Source organism: Cygnus atratus, chromosome 2 (genome assembly GCF_013377495.2).
Source record: "Cygnus atratus isolate AKBS03 ecotype Queensland, Australia chromosome 2, CAtr_DNAZoo_HiC_assembly, whole genome shotgun sequence".
Lineage (NCBI taxonomy): Eukaryota > Metazoa > Chordata > Aves > Anseriformes > Anatidae > Cygnus > Cygnus atratus.
In genome coordinates, this window is record NC_066363.1 from 47,900,013 (window position 1) to 47,917,729 (window position 17,717).

Genomic DNA, 17,717 nt, shown 5'->3' on the forward strand with positions numbered 1-17,717 from the left:
GATAGCAATCAGATGTTCTTGTCAGGTGGTTTTTGATCTGGGTGCAATACAGTCTTACATGATATTTTTACATTGCTACGAGGAGCTGACAAAGTGTATGCGGTCATCTTTCATGTGACTTGCTCTGAGGTGTGCCTAATAAAAAAAAAAACTAAAAGCTGAAAATCTGCGGTTTGAAAATATCAAACACTTAACCAAGTTACTTGTAAGTGAGGCTGTTTTGCAGTTTTAGAATCATAGATGACTTTAGAGGAGCTGCTGAATTCAAGGTTTGCATGCTACCTTACACTGTTTGTTCAGCGTAGTTTGTGTTTGCTATCAAAATTTGAGGTGTTCAAGGAGAAAGTGTCTCAGGAAAACCGAGGTGTATTTTCTGCTTTAAAAATCAAAACCTTCCACCACCCTTCTACAGCAAGGTAGTATAATGAAATTGTGAACTTTAGTTCCTTTAGTGTTTTGTTACAGATTTATTCACTGAGAGGCCCAAAAAATGTGAAATTACACTATTAGAAATGCTGCAAATCAGACATTTCTACCTCTTTATGGTCATCTTATCCTAAACAAAGTTCCCAGCATTTCAAAATGAATCGAACTGATGAGCCCAGCAGAGAGAGTTACTCACTTGTTTAATACAGGCTAGGTGCAGGGTGTCATTTTAATCACTGTGGTAAAGATCCCAAAAGTTTAAAAAAAAAAAAAAAAAAAAAGCCTCATCCTTTGTTTTAAAGCTAGTATTTTTACTGTAATTTTTCACACTTCTTTGGAAGAGTCAATAAACTTACCTCCCTCAAAAATCTTATGTATGGTCTAAGAATACTTACTGCAAACAAACTTCTATAGCAAAATAAAACGTGTAGAACCCAAGATAAATGCCTACTACTAGCTAAGAAAAGTGAAGGCTTAGAAAATCTGTAAAGAGCAAGCCATGTTACAGACAACTTTTTCTTAACTGAAAAAAATATATATTTTTTATTATTATTTTCTATGCTTTAGAATGCATTATGTGGCCAGATAAAATGTTGACAGGTGGTAATTGTGGATCATTGCTTGTTAGTGTATGTTACATTTTGTTTAAAGGAGTTGTGGCTGTCAGTCCAGTCCTGCCGGGTCCAAACCACTGAAAAAGAAGTAAGCTGGAACTGACACTTTACTGGGGAGCACGCTCATCTGTGAAGGTTCTGGAGTGCAAAGGGGAGTAGGCAGAAAAGGACAGACATAGTCAGGGGCTGCAAAATGGGGGAGCAGGAGGCAGGCAGAGGTGTGATAGGAAAAAAAAAAAAAAGGGTTTACCTTGCTAGGCAGCTGAACACCACAAGTGCTCTCTCGCTCCCCTTCGTCAGAAAAGGAGAAGAAAAGGAAAAAAAGACTCACAGGTTGAAATAAGGATAATTTAATTAAACGAAAAATAATTATTAAGGGAAAAATATTAAGGGAAAATTAAATAATTTAAAGGGGAAGAGGAAAGGGGGGAAGAAGGGGAGAATAAAAAGCAAAGGCTGTGTTAAAGCACAGAGAGAGAGGGGAAAGAAATTACTTGCCACCAACTAACGATGCTTGACCACATCCTTGAAGCAGAGCCTCAATATGCTTAGCCCCGTTGTTTAGGAGGACAGGCATTTTCATAACAAGAGCCCACCCCTCTCCTCTCTTTCCTTTTTCCGCCTTTTATGCTGAGTGTGACACCCCATGGCATGGAATATCCCTTTGGTTGGTTTAGGTCAGCTGCCCTGGCGATGTTCCTTCCTCACCTCTTGCCCACTCCCAGCCTGCTGGCTCTTGGTGGGTCTGGAGGGAGTCCTGATGCGGTGCCAGCACTGCTCAGCTATAGACACAACACTGGTGTGATACCAGTGCTGTTCTAACTACACGTGCAGAGCACAGCACTGTATGGGCTGCTGCAGGGAAAGTTAACTCCATCCCAGCCAGACCCAGCACCGCTCGGAAAGCTTCAGAAACTATGCTGGATGAGGGCAGAGATTTCAAACCTTTTCATTTTTATTCTAGCTTGCCCAGCAGACCTGAGCTTCTTTAGTTGAAGTATTAATGTGTTTCTCAGGATACCGTTAGCTTTTAATGCCTTTGGTTGTTTGTGGCTGTTTAAGATGTGCAGGCAGTTCCCCCTCAAAGGACTAGCTTAGTCAAAAACAGTAATAAAGTTGTCAATTCTTCCATAAATTTGTTCAATTTAGGATAGTGAAAGATTTCAAGGCACAGATGTGGTGAAAGCTGCTTGTTATTCTGTGTTTCTATTCACATTACCTGGGCGCTAGCTGCAGAGCTTGAACAGCTTTTTTGAAAACCAAAAAAATGATGAAATCAGAAAGGGATGTCATGGATTTAAATTCCTTTAGGAGAAATCCATAAGATACTTGCCTAAAGAAGGCAAATACCATAAATCTCTCAAAATGCTGTCATGCTACATGGAAAATCTACATTCATGAAAAAGTGCAAGAGCTGAAGGCAATGGAGATGTAACTTAAAAACCAAACTAGTGTTGTGAATCTCATAATAAACAATGTTATTTTAGGAAAGGGAAGAGCTTTGATGTCTACCAGCCCTCTTATGTATAAAAAACATGAAAATGGTACAGGCATCACAGAATCTTTGAGTTTTTCTAAGCATGTTCCTTTCTTGATCTCAGTCCACAATTTCATTCTTGGATTGCTAAATTGCTAGCTGCAAGAACTATGTAATATGGTCATATAAAAATTAGTTTTTTATCATATTAGATGCTCATCAAGAACATCTGCTTGATACATGACTTCATGAAAGATGGTTGTGTGTGTTACCAGATGTCGGCTAGGAACAGAAGGCAGCTAGCATAACATATCTGTCCACAGCAGGCTATACACACCATGATACGTATAACATAGTAACGCCTGCACAGGGTTGTGGTTTTACTCAGCAGGGCAGCCGGGTTCCACTATAACTGCTCTCACCTCGCCTCCTCAAAGAAAAAGGAGAAAATAATGAAAATGGTGCAAGGGTTGAGATGAGGACAGAGAGATCACTCAATAATTATCACCATGGGTAAAACAGACTCAGCACAGGGAGATTAATGTAATTTATTACCTATTACTAATAAGTTATAGCAGTGAGAAACTAAAACTAAAACCACCTTCCCCCCATCCACCCTCTTCTACCTCCCCCAAGTGGCACAGGGGAATGGGGAATGGGGGCTGTGGTCAGTCCGTAACACTTCGCCGCTCCTTCACGGTCACTCTCTGTCCCTGCTCCACGTGGGTCCCTCCCACGGGATGCCGTCCTTCCCGAACTGAGCCTGCGGGGGCTGCCCACAGGCAGCAGCTCTCCAAGACCTGCTCCCACATGGCTCCGTACCACGGGGTCTATCCCCCAGGAGCAAACTGCTCCAGCACGGGTCCCCCACGGGTGGGCGGCAGCTCCCCCCAGACCCCCTGCTCCTGCGTGGGCTCCTCTCCATGGGCTGCAGCTCCGGCCCGGGGCCTGCTCCTGCGGGGGCTCTCCATGGGCCGCAGCCTCCTCCAGGCCACAGCCACCTGCTCCACCGGGAGCTCCGCCACCCACGGGCTGCAGCGTGGAGATCTGCTCCATGTGGGACCCATGGGCTGCAGGGGGACAGCCTGCTCCACCAGGGGCCTCTCCACAGGCCGCAGGGGAACTGCTGCTTTGTGCCTGGAGCACCTCCTGCCCTCCTGCTGCACTGACCTGGGGGACTGCAGGGCTGCTTCTCACTCCTTGCTCTCCCAGCTGCTGCAGCATAGCAGTTTGTTTCCCTTTCTTAAATTTGCCCTCGCAGAGGCACAAACAGCACTGCTCATTGCCTCAGCTCTGGCCAGCGGTGGGTCCCTTTAGAGCTGACAAACTGGCTTTGGTCTGCCATGGGGCAGCTTCTGGACTCTACTCACAGAGGCCACCACTGCAGCCCCCTACTACCAAAACCTTGCCACGTAAACCCACGTTTACATAGGGTTTAGCATGAGTTTAAATGGACCGTAATGGATACCAGATGCAAGCTCACTGCTAGATGTAGCTTTTGTGACTAACCTGTCCAAACACCAGCCAAGGACTGCTCTACTCCTTGCACACTGATTTGTCGTAGAAGAGCTTTTGTTATATATCAGTAAGTACTTATTTTAGCAAGGTACTATTTAGCAAGTACTTATTTTAGCAAGCAATTTCCCAGGAAATTGAATATTTGTCTCCCTTGTGTTTGTTGCCAGTTAAGACCTTCTCTTGGGAAAAAAAAAAAAAAAAAAAAAAAAAAAGCTCCCTTCTGAAAGCAGAGGAACCTTACACTTAGGTTAACATATAGGTTTTATCCTTACAGTTATGGTTCAGTATTCTAATCTAAATAAATGCAGTAGTCTAAATAAATACGAGCTTCCTTTCCCACCCACAAAGGCAAAGATGAGATCTTGACCATCATTCTGCTCCACTCTGGTATTAGTAGGGACAAAGCACCTTTTGTAAAGGCTCCAAGCTCGTATGGTATTGATTGTTGATGCTGTTGGTCTTAATTGTTGCTAGAGCAATTAGAAAGTTAATATTGAGGCAGGGAGTGAAAGTATGATGTTGGCCAACACAAACCGCTTGCACAGTATTCTTGTTCATATGTTAGCAATGAAGAGTGGTCACTGGGTTAAATCATAATGAAAAGGCTTGGAAGAAGAGGAAAACAGGGCGGAGTCTGCTTTCACACACCCTACATTACATATGGCTGTAACTTAGGCCTCTGTGTTCTTTGGGAGCCAGTGCCCCACTCATGAGTAAGAAAATAATGCTACTGAATGTCTGTAATTCAACCAGGTATAAAAACACAGTAGAGGCACCCAACGGGCACTATTTTGTGGCTCTTTTTACAGGTAAAGGAACTTTTATTCAACAGTCTCATCCAACTACAGGCTTGATGATCTGCTTGTATAAATTCTCTCCCTGTGTGATACTGAGGAACACCAGGAAGGGGGAGCATGTGCTACCTCATGCATCTTTAAAGGCCTGCATTCATTTATGCATTTTGTCTAGCAAATGTTAAAATTAGAAATTTGGAAGATAAAAACACACTAGGAATGCCTTTTTATCTATTTATGAGTGATTTCATATAAGATTCCAGATGGATAAATACTATAAAAGTTACATGTCAGCCTAAAAAGTGGGAAATTTTCAAGTTGGGTTTTGGTTTTGTGCTTTACATAAATTCCTGCCTTTTTGTTGTTTGTTTGTTTGTTTGTTTTTTAACAGTGTGGGGCAGTTGAAATAGCTTCTCTCTAATAACCTCTGCACTGAAGTAACGAATATTTTATGTAGGTGCAGCGTGAATAAAGAGTTTATAGATGAAGCATGTAGTTCCAAATACATATTGTGATTTTCTTTTTATCAAGTTTTATTAAATAGGTAACTGATATACAGTAACGTAAGAGGAAATTATAAAGTAACTGTGGTCCTGGTAGAAAATACAAATGGATACCAGGAAATGAAAAAATCAAAGGTTTTATTCAATGTTCTTACTAGTTTTCTTTACCTATTGAGCTGTGATGTTTTAATTGGTATTAATGGTCTGAAATCTCACAAGTGTAAGCAGATTTTGCAGGAGTACACTCTGCAGAGTCCCTTTGCAGGGTCCTGGCGGAGCTCACTGGGAGCCCGTTGGGGCTGGGAGGGACCAACGCGGGGTCTAAGGGTGTGCTCATCTGTACGAATGGGTTTGAAAACAGCTGAGTGAAGCTTTCTTAGAAAAAGTGTTTCACTCAACTGGGAGAAGGGAGGGCGCTGGGTGTTGCTTAGGCACAACTTAGTATAGATTGATGGCTTTTTACCCAGACAAATATCTCCAGTACTGTATTCAAAACAGCACTGCAACAGTGACACACACACTGAGAAATGAAGTCTTCTTCCTTGAGGAAGGCTTCAGAGTCATCTGTCAAGCTAGAAATAATTATAAAAAGAAAAGCATTATTGCAAGGAACATAATGCAGCTATCTTTTAAGCTCTCAGTAAAGAAATGTCTGTGCAAGACTACAAAAATGATCTTATGCAATAAAAATTCAAAAGATTTGAAAATGATAAATTAAATCAAGGATGAAAAATCAAGGATAAGAAAGTGAGAAAGAAAGAAACCAAGCTGTTTTACTAGCAGTTTTCATGCCATCTGTGCATATGATGAGGCGCTAGACAGAATTTTGCTGATGCATCCTGTTTTGAAGGTGGTGGTGAAGATAATGCAAGCATTGTCTGCATTGTTATTTTTGTTCTTTTATACAGAAGTTCAACAAACGATTAGTTTGTTTTCAAATGCACTTTGGAAAAAAAAAAAAAAAAAGTGACCCCAAGACATGGACTGTGTAATCTAGGCAGCTAGAACACCAAGACAGTAAGAAAACACAGCTCCTCAGAACAGAAAAGAGGCATGAAATTATAACCACCTAAGGAAAACACGCTTTCTAGGTAGGAGGAAAACCATGAGTCCTTTTATATATCGGCCATCTCCAGTATAGTAAAAGAACATAAAACAAACTGGAAAATACTGATGTAATAAATTATGTTTCTATTGTCAATGTAGGGGACAAGTTTTCCTTGATTATTCCATTCTGCAAAGGACATGTTGCTGATGGCTTAAGGAAGCCAGAAGAAGTGGTGAGCTTTGGCTTCCAAGGCTGTGATGATGATGCTTCCTTGCTTTCACAGAAAAGTAACTTATAGCTTTATCTTGTAGCAGGTACTACATGACAGTTCTAACCTTTCTGTTAACAGATGCAGTCCATGTTTTAGTTTCCCACTGCATGCTCTGATTCACCGTGCAGTTACTCAGAAAAGGACCGTTATTAATACATGTATTGGAAAGCCATTGACAAGTAGCATATCAGGAAATGTGAAAACCATATCTGAAGGTAGGACAGTGATTACAGTCAGGAAAATTCCAGCACTGATAATGTTTCCAGACTGCACCACAGTAACAGTGGCATGCTTGTCACAAATGTCAGAGACAAGTTTATCACCAAGTCTTTCTGTGGTCTATCAGCTTGCAAGTTTGGCTTAGAAGGTACAAAAAAAGGAATCTCAGTTTCATAATAGACTAAACTAATCCCACATTTGCAGAGCAATGCAGTTATAGTCTTTATTGACTGAGAAGGTGTAGGTATCTGATCAACAGCCTTATAACATGTAATAACATTCCTTAATGCCATCTTTACCATGCTAGAGCCCACTGTTGACCATCTTACCCCAAAGGAGTTTGCTTTTCATAGATACTGTCTGGGGTGAGGAGTTTCTAACCTCCAGTGGTTGTACATTTTTCATTGGAAAATGTAGGTTTTCCAGTCGTGCGTGTCTCTGTGCATGTGCGTTCATGTCATGCTGCAGCCATCCACAAAGCTACCCTTGGATCTCTTGGGAACAGGACCTTTTACCACCAAAAGTTCCACGGCTACTACTATTTGCACTAGGTGTACAGCACAGTACTCTCATATTTTTCAGAGTCCAGGAATGATGACACATTGAGAAATGGAAGTTTGTTTAATTTTCAGAAACTGTTTTGTTTTACTCAGTCACCTAGGTTCAGCTGCAGACATGCCTCATACTTCTTGCACATTTTTGTTCTTGCCTTCTTAATGTATTCAAGTTTGCTACTGAAGCTATCTTCAATACCTAATTATGGTGTTTCACTATGACAGGAGGGTATCTGGATTCTTTCAATTTTCCACTGCTTCTAATTCCTGAATTTCAGGGAAATCCTGGAATATACTTGCTTGATAATGTTTATTTCAATGATTCTTTGTTTAAAACAAAACAAAACAATCTCTTGCATATTCGTGATTTTCTTGATTATTCTTGCACCTCAGGAAGTGACTCAGCACTGCCATTTTTACCACAAAATTCTAGTAAGTATGGGTCTTATATAATTGGTCAGTTTGTGACTGCTGTCCTCTGTCCTGGCTGTGTCCCCTTCCAGCTTCTTGTGCACCCCCACTGGCAGGGCAGCACAAGAAGTAGAAAAGTCTTTGGCTCTGTGTAAGCATTGTTCTGCAACAGCTGAAAACATTGGTGTGTTATCACCACTATTTGCATTAAAAATCCAAAACACAGCTTCATATGAGCTCTACAAAGAAAATTAACTCTATTACAGCCAAAACCATGACAGCTTCCTATGAGGATTGAGTGATTCCATGTTCTTTTAAGTCTGAGTCTAGGTTTGACTATTGTATTGTGTGCTGCTTATTAAGAATTTGATCTGATCTGCAAGATTCCAGAAATCATCAAACCTCTCACACTCATCCAAAGTAAGATCAACCATGTTCTTGGCAAATATTTGCCTAGACTACTTCTGAAAGTCTCCGTTGGTGGATATGCTACAACTTTCCTACGCAATACATTTCATTATTTCACCACCCTTATCTTTAGAAAGACTTTTTGATGTCCAAGCTGAATTTTCCTTGCTTCAGTTATTGTGAAGGGAAAAAGATATGTTGCCAAAGCTTGTGACAAAATGCATGTTGACTCTTGCCTGGTGCCTTGGTGGTACTCAAAAATAATATGTCGAATGACTCATTCTAGTTCTTTTATAAAGAATCAAAACAAAGTTGACCAATACATAATTTCTTGTCTTTTTCCTTTGTCCTTAAAAATGAATCATTGCATTTTTCCTACCCCAACCTTTTGGTACATTCCCAAACCTTCACAACCTGTCAAAATAATAGCAAGTCCCAACATTGCTTCAGCTATTTCCTTAAAATCCTGTAATGAGCAAATCACCTTGAACAAATTTGAAGGCAATCTAACACTAATCTGACCTGTTCTCACTTTCTATCATTAAAGGATAGAATCAGCTAGCTAGCAGCTTTCGATAATTTCAGTGTTTAATTAGCATAGATGAAATAATGTGATGCTTCCTGTTAGAGCATTTCTGATTTGCTGTAGCACTTCAGCCTTTCTACATAGTTGATTTGATATTAAAAAGATAATATTAATTAAATATGATAATGTTAACTTCAAATCTGTATGAATTAAACTTCCATTTTGAAGTACTTTTTATGTTAAATTTAGGCCTTGCAGTAACACATTCCCTGACAAACAACTCATCAGATGTTGGAAACAGTCCTGGAGTTGGCACAAAACAGTACCTGCCACTAGAACTTCTTGATGACTCAATTTTTGTTGTTGACTTTGTCTATAAGCATATTGGCATGTGGGCATTTGATCTCATTTTATGGACGATAACAAAAAGAACATTCAAAATGTTAAATCCTAAAAGAAACAAAAGAAACAAAAGAAAAAGAAAACTTTTAAATGAGTTTTTCTAGTCCTTTAAGTAGAATTAGGGATCTTGTGTCAATTAATTAGTTTTTATAGGGGCTAGATAATATTAGAATTGTATTACTAGCATAAAATCTGTTCTGTAGCAACAATAAACATGCACACGCACAAATTAACTGAGCCAGCTAGAAAATCAATATGCCAGAATGCTCTTTTCAGTTGCCTGCGTTACATTTGGAAATATGCCCTCAATGTCTTCTAGAGGGAAAAAAAAAGTTTTCTCTTAGTTGCATACCATCTTTTTAGGAGCAAGATGGAGCCATTAGGTATTTTGTAGAAAAGGTACTTTTAGAATTGCAAGTTGTTGTTTAAAATGACATGTTTTGCCAATATGTAAGGTATTCAGAAGCTGCAGCATGATTTACATGGATACATGAATGATGATAATATGATCCTCCAGGAAAAATTCAGGGAATGTAAGAGGAAGGGCAAGGAATGTAAAATTTCTGCAGTACTGTAGTAGCTCTAAACATGATCTCCTTTCAGCTGGTATTTTTTCCATTTTTTGTGGTTTTTTTTCAGTTTTGACCTGTTCCATCACCTTTCCTGACACCAAGATCAGGCTGACAGGAGTGTAGTTCCCCACATCCTCCTTATGACCTTTCTTATAGATGGGCATCACTTTAGCAAGTCTCCAGTCATCTGGCACCTCTCCGGATGACCGTGACCACTAATAGATGATGGAAAGCGGCCCATCAATCACATCCACTAACTCCCTCAGCACCCTTGGGTGGATCCCATCTGGCTCCATGGACTTGTGACAGGTGGAGCAGCAGGTGTCTAACTGTTTCCACCTGAACTGTGGGGGATTTCATCTTCTCTCCATCCCAGACTTCCATGTCATGAGACTGAGTACCCCAAGGATAAATGGTCTGACTAGTAAAGACAGATGTAAAGGCATAAAGGACCTCACCCTTTTCTTTATTCTCAGTAGTCATGTTCCCCCCTGCATCCAATAAAAGATGGAGATTCTCCTTGGCCCTCCTCTTGCCGTTAATATTAACATTTTTTGTTATCCTTAACTATAGCGGCCAGGCTGAGCTCATGTTGGGCTTTAGCCTTCCTGATTTTTTCTCTGCATATGCTGGCAACTTCCTTGTACTCTCCCCAAGTTGTCTGTCGCTTCTTCCACTGGAAAAGGGAAGGACAGTGGAGCCTGAGATGGTCGGTAACAGCCAAATGAGCATTGCCAGGAGGTAGCCAGTGCAAAACTACAGAAACTTTTCTCTTTTAATATTAAAATTTTGCCAAAGCTTACATGCAAGCCCAGATTCCCAAGTGGATCAGAGCCTAGCATTGCACCCTTGTAGGCATGTCCTGTCTCAGAAAGAGGGAAAATTCCAGACAAATGAACAAGCCCTCTACGCCTAGGACAGTGAAAGATATAAGCAACTTTGAGAAGAATGCCTCAAAATAGGACTCCCTTTCCCCTTGGAAAGGGCCTAAACCCCTACACTTCAGCACTGGTTTTCCATCTTCCCTCTGTCCGTTCTTGTCATCCACAGAATGCATTAACTCAGTTTCACAGCATGGGTGGAAAAGTACCCCATGGCTTCACACCTCTTCAGTAGCCTACAACATATTGGTTAATTCACTTTTACCCTGAAAGCTTGAAAGCTGCAGGGCTGAGGAAGTACTTGAACCAAGATAGGTATTTTCAGCATCACTGCTTTATAATTATTATGCTACTGTGGAAAAAGATAAGATCTCTCCACTAAGAGTACAGCTGTGAAATGGGAATATTGATAACTTAATACGTGTTGGTGTTGTCATATCTGAACTCATTCTCATGGCAGATGTGATCTGAGACTCCCTCTCCATTTCTCAGATGTATCTTTTCCTTTCCTAGTATAGAAATCAGAGTTCTCTAGTAATCTCATTCACTACTAAGCTTAATATGTAAACTACGCATATGTAATTTTATTACAAAAAGTTACAGAATTAGAATAAAGTTTTGTTTTGTATTGTTATTTTATAAAGGTATTTTGAGAAATATTGGAGATTAATGCATACTAGAAAATTTCTACCCTAGCTTACTCAAGTGTTGGTACAAATGGGAATAGGCATTGGTCTGTAATTCTTACAATTATGCCATCTTGACAGAGTTTGCTAGCTAATGTATGGAACAGAAAGAATAAAATAATCTTATTGTAGCTAAATATTTTAACTTTTTCAACTAAAACTGATTTAAAATAGCATTACACAAACAGGCTGAAAAAATATAATTGTATGCCTTCCCCTTTATTTTAATCTGCCACTCCACATTGAATTTTTCTGCTTGCAACTGGAAGCAACTGGATAATTGTCAATTAGCAGCATAAGTGATTTCATACCACCCACACCCATTTTTGCAGTCTTACAGACTGTGTTAATACAGAAATGTATGTATAGCAGTGAATGGATTACATATGGTTCTTCAGAGATGACTAAATGAGAGTATTGCAGTTGCTAAAATATGGAGGAAATTGTATAATGCTCTACAGGTGCATTAAAATATCACGCTGTAGATGCAGGTTATTATGTGATTATACCACAGTTGCATAGTACAACAAGACATAAAAATAACTCTTGGAAAATATTCCAACAACAATTTGGTCCTTAAACACCATATGGAGAAATAACTAATCCTGTATATGACTAGATGACTTAGTGGTATAATCCACAGAAGAATTTCCATATGGCATCCAAAATGTTCTTCAACATCCTTTTCTGTCTCCAAACCGCAATTATAATATGCTGGCATATGCACTGCTGATCCTGAAGACTGAGTCCAAAAGAAAAATGAATATTCATTTTATTTATATTCAAGGACATAGCATTTTGCAAGTGGTAACACATCTGTCATTTGTCCTCTTGCATAGTAAGTCAGGGCCATAAAGTAGATTTCTGTTGACATGAGTATTGGCCTCACTGCTGTACCAGACTTTATGTTTAGAGACTTGAGTTTAGATTCAGATTTAGACAATTAGAATGGTTGAAGGATTAGGTTGGACTGAACAGAATTCCATTTAAAATATTTTTTTGATATTTCGAAGGGGTCAATTTTCTGCTCCCTAAACTTTAGTCGTCCAGTATAGTTTCCCTAATTTCCAGTCTCTCAAACTGACTTATTTTTTTAAATCAGTGCCTTAATGTTATTCGAGAAATCAAATTAAAATTCCATCCCATTAGAGAAGCCATTTATGTGTAGGTACCTACATATAAACCATTGCTAGCAACCCTGACCTACATGTAGTAGTCCTGAAGGTACCAAATTGATATAGTTACATTAATACATAACTCCATTATACTCTTTACACTCTATGCAGTGTACAAAGTGGTACAGAGAATAAAAAGCATCTGACCACATAACATGAATGTAAATGTATCTTGGTGACATTTTTTAGGCATTATTTTTCGTATCACCTTCTTTAACATGGTAATCAGGCTTTACTGATGCAGTTTTTCTACATCAAAGAGAATGAATACTGTTGATGCCTTCATCAGTCCACAATCGGTTTTTTAAATTATCCATTTCATAAACTCTCTTATCAAGAAGCGCATTTTTCTTCCCTCAGCATTCTTATTTGTAGAAAAGCAGATACGTCTCTAACTCCATTACTGATTTCAAGGTTTTAAAATTTAAACCGTCAGATGACTTTAGTTTCAGATCACTTTCTCTGTTGAGAAAACTTCACAATATAAAGCAGACAGATTTTTGATGGTACCTTCTATGAACATCAAAACTGCCTTCTTTAATAAACATGAGATTTATTTCAAATTCCTTTTCAAAACTTTAGAGTAGTTTATTTCCTTATACGCACTGATTGAGATAATCTTATTTACTTCCTTATTACCATCAGAGTAAATTGTAATTAACTATATACTCCACACTTATTTTATAACTTTAAATTGTCTGTCCTTCCAGGGATATACTTGATGTATGCAACATTATTTGTCTATAGCAAGACTTTGTGAACTCCGACATGCACCACATGCTTAACTTGCTTAAGATTAATTGCAGACATTTTATTTAGCATTAATGTACATCTTTGTTGGGTTTAATTTCAAATACGCATCTTTATCAGTGTAACAGCAATTCATGTGATGTGTGTGATACCAGTCACCAAACTTTGCTTTTGTATTTTGCAATTTTTGTGTTTTTTATTTTAATATAATTACTATGAAAGGAAAAAAAAATGGCAATTTGAAAATAAATTGAACATTCTTATCCATTATTTGGAAAGCCAACTATTAAATGCTGACTGAGAATTAAAAGAGAAAAAAAAATAAAGTAGCTAAGGTTTGCCTGAACAAAAAGGTTTACCTGTTTGAGAACAAAATCTCTCTGAAAGAGTCTTTGTTATTGCAACTTGTCCAAAAAAAAAAACAAAAAACAGACAACATCCTCCTTTACCAGCTAGAGAGCATTGTTACAGATTGTTTTGGTTATGCTGGTCCCACAACTGGTAACAATGGCAGTTTGTGCATGGATACATCTGATGTAGCTCTATAGTACTACCTAGTTCCAACAGACAGGTGGTACAGAACAAGCTTTAGTATAGGAAAGGCATTTAACAAGTGATAAAACTCTGGCTCTGCGTTATTGCGCAGGTATCTAGTTGTTGATACATAGATTAGGCAAATTAATGGTAACTAGGATAAGTCTACAAATGTTGTAAGCACCTTTCCAATTTTAAGGTGCAGCTATCCTAAGAGTTACAGCAAAGCAATTTTTTAAAATATTTATAGCTAAAATACAATGGTTTTAAAAATTATCAAGAGTAAAAATGCTACTGTCTTCTAGTAATGAGATTAAAAAGAGAAACAGAAGGAATCCAAGGTGAAAATAAACTTTCATCTGGTAAAGTACTGTCTTGAGAGGGGTGGCTCTGAAGTTCTTAAAAGGTTTGGAAGCCAGTTTGTATATCTTCCCAAAGTAGATATGTTAAATTAAAATATAGAACAGTATATTTCCAGTACAGAGAGTGCTCTGCTGAAATGTATTGATATTTGATATGCCTTATTGACAATATGATCTCTCTCGGGATATAAGAAAAATGTGGCTTCACTTTACTTTTTGAGATGATCCTGATCAGGTCAAATATTTTACAATAAAAATGTATGTTTTGACTAGTAATTCAGATCATGACCACATCAGAATCTTCACTTAGTGCTGATGGAGGCTTCAATATAAAATTTGACATTCAAAGTTTTAAATTTTTCAGTAATTTTTTTAGGATAACAAAGAATAATTAAACACTACATAGAACAAAATATAATGATCTAACCAAGATACTACAGAAAAAAGTAGCTGAATGAGCAGGGTTTGTCTTATCACTAGACTTAGAAAGTATGCAAGTATGCTGTCAATATAATTCTAACAAGCTGGTTTACACCAAGACATTTATTTCAAGCCCCAAGATTCCACTTTTCACTGTTAGACATTGGGTAGGAATTATTTTGAAATGTGTTCTGTTTTAATAAGGTCCATATGCATAGTTTAACTGGAAAACAGTAGTCTGCAGATTAATATCCAAGCTCCAAGGAACAAAAGTTCTTGCTTTCTGGAACAATTGGGTTAAACAATAGCCCATTTTAAGAGAACTTGTGCTGCCATAACTGAAATCCAAATTATAAAATCTTGTATTATTTCAAAGTTCAGTATGCTTCTTTAAAGAGAAGTAATACTTTCAGTGGTCTCAGTTACTTCTTCTGGACCTGCAGATGTGTCTTGGTGTGAAAATCCAGAGCCTTTAAATTGCCAGACATAGTAGCATGTCTTTGCTCTGCCTGTTTGATTGTGGAATAGTTAATCATTATTACTGATGATAATTTAGCACTTAAAAAGCATTCAGAGGAAACAGAATGCACAGCAATCCCCCACATCTGAAGCTGAGCCTAATAAAACCATTTAGCATAACTGGGGAAAAATCATCTAACTCGTTCAGACCCCCCTTGTAATTCAGTGAAACTAAACCAGCGTGCAATGGCCGGTTTTTTTGGTTTGTTTGTTTGTTGTTGTTGTTGTTGTTTTTTCTGGTATTGGATCTGCTGCCATCTAGTGGCCCTATGGTGAATTATAAGAGCTCAAATAACGCAGCTGAAAACTAGCAGAATATGCCTTAGGTTTGGCATATGGGTTTACGGGGAAAAACCTACCTGTTTAACATACACTTAGGCCCACTTATACATAAACGTTAGAAAAAGACCATTATTTTTTATAATCAGATTATATTGGCCGCTTTTCAGTTTCTTGAATTGACATCTACAGCAACAACTTTAATTTAACTTCAAATTAAAATACAGTTAAGTGTGGTTTTATTTCTTATGGCTTTGTTCCATAATGTAGTATGATTTAATTATTCTATACTGGTGTATAAGAAGATGGATAAGATACAAAACTTTTTCATTTCTTTGTAGTGTTCTCCACTATTATCTTCTTGTTGTTTTTGTTTGTTTTGTTTTATTTTGTTATTTTGTTTTGTTTTGTTTTCTGAACCTTTTATGAATTTGATACTGGGACTAAAGGGCACTCAGTTACTACAGATTCTCCAGGCTGTAAAAAAACATGGAGACATTAGTAGGTTGGTGACTGTTCAGACTGTCTTCAGAGGAAGGAGTTAATTTTTCCTGTATTACTATCGGCAGAGAATCTGATAATGGGATGGATAAGGTACTTAGCCAAAAAGTCTGAACTGTCAGAACTTGGCCCATTTGCTTTGAAATGGTCAGTTTTCTTTGAGGCAAAAATAGTTTCCAGCTATGAAATGAGCAGTAATTTAAATCTGTTTTCAATTCATTGCATAAGAGATTTAATTTCTCTTGAATTCTAAAAAAAAAAATGGGGTGATGTGATCTCTGCAGAAAAGAAAATACAGTTGCAAAGCCTTGCTTCCAACTTGTCTCCACTGAGGACTGAATCTCAACAGGTTATACTGCCTTCCTGCTGCCAGGTACAGGAGCTTCTCACAACTGAGGTATACTGGACTTCAGGCTGCAGCACATACTGATGAGCAACACAGTCTGAATGAAAGGATAAAAAGAAGAGGAAAAAAAAAATGCAGTCCAACAGAGCGCTTCAGGTTCTTTTCCAAAAGTGAAATCTGTAGTATGCGACAATCTGAAGAGAGGTGCGTGGCTGCCGCGTGGGTAGTGGGAAGGCTGGCTGCCCACTGGGCTGGCTGAGGGAACTCGCCTGTCTGTGACTGTTCACCTGGGCATGAGCCACCCTCAGCCAGCAGCGGATTTGAGCTGTGCAAACACCAGCCTGAGTGCTTTTGGCTTGACTCGGAGCAGACACCTGGCATAGAGCAAGCGGTCAGAAGCAGATTGATTATGGGTCAACCAGTCCGAGCAACAATGCCCTAACCTGTCAGTTCGTGGTGGGCTGTGAACGGGAAACTTGCGGTGGGCTGTGAGCGGGATGTCCTCTCAGTTTGTTTCTTCTCATGTTGGGTGACCTACATTTTGTGCTGTTCGTTTCACTTCTCCCACCAGGTGACTGGATACCTGTGATAATTTCAAGTACATACAGCTACGTGGTATAGGTGTGTAACGTTATGCGGTAGGCTTACAATCAGTAATTTTAAAATAACGTGTAGAAACGTATTAATAATTCGAATAGCTGCACGGCGAGGGACGACAGGGGCACCAAGGAACCGCTCCCTGACGCGACCTCAGCAGCCGGTCGCCTCACGGGGCCGGGCGGGGCGGGGCAGGACGAATCTCCCCGCAGCGGCGGCGGCGGCGGCGGCCCTCGCCCGCTGGAATGTCCGCGGCGGCCGGGCGGAGCGGGGCGGGGTCGGCCGGGGGAGCCGCAGCCAATGGAGGCCGGCAGCGGGCGCGGGGGGAAGGGGGAGCTGCCGGCGTCAGAGCCGAGCGGGCGGGAGCGGGCGGGAGCGCGCGTGGCGGGTGGGGGCTCGGCGCGTCGCTGCGGGGCGCGTTCGCGGCCGGGCCATGGAGGCGGCGGCAGCTGCCCCGTGGCCCTGGGCCTTGCTCTGCCTGGCGGCGGCACCGCTGCTCGCCCCCGGGGCGGCCGGTGAGTACCGAGGCGCGGAGGGCGGGGAGGGAGGCGGCTCCGCGGGACCCCGTTCGACAACATGGCGCAGGGGCGAGGCTGTCGGCGGGGCAGGCGCGGCGGGGTCGCCGCCGGGGTTGGGCTGCCGGGAGCCCCGGGCGAGGGGGGGGGGGGGCGGCATCGCCGGTGCCCGCTGTCGCCGGCGGGCGTGGAGCAGCAGCAGGTGGGCGAGGGTCGGCAGGAAGGGGCAGCGCCGCCTCCCCGATGTCGGCCCTCTCTCTCCTCGCCGAGTGAAAGCGTGGTATTGAGCAAAGTACTAAATGTTTTTAAAAAGCATCGGATATGGCGAAGGATAGCGGTAAAAAATAGTTCCTTGTACTAAAACTGTAGTATCACCAAAAAAAAAAAAAAAAGAGGAATTAATAAGGCA

At 40.3% G+C, this 17,717-nt stretch overlaps 1 protein-coding gene across 3 annotated transcripts in view; it reads left to right on the top strand.

The window, feature by feature from the left end:
- The window catches only part of LOC118249711 (reversion-inducing cysteine-rich protein with Kazal motifs), a 121,821-nt gene that overhangs the window by 35,589 nt on the left and 68,515 nt on the right, over positions 1-17,717 (top strand). The window contains exon 1 of one of the 3 annotated variants that reach the window (XR_007707924.1): positions 17,134-17,308. The exons of 1 other annotated variant lie outside the window; for it this stretch is intronic. Coding sequence is in view for 1 of the 2 variants with exons in the window: in XM_035549945.2 (XP_035405838.1) it covers positions 17,227-17,308 (82 nt within the window). In the remaining variant the exon portion in view is untranslated. Of the gene's footprint in view, positions 1-17,133; positions 17,309-17,717 lie in introns of those variants that run through there. One more of the 3 variants, XM_035549945.2, reaches the window with a different exon arrangement.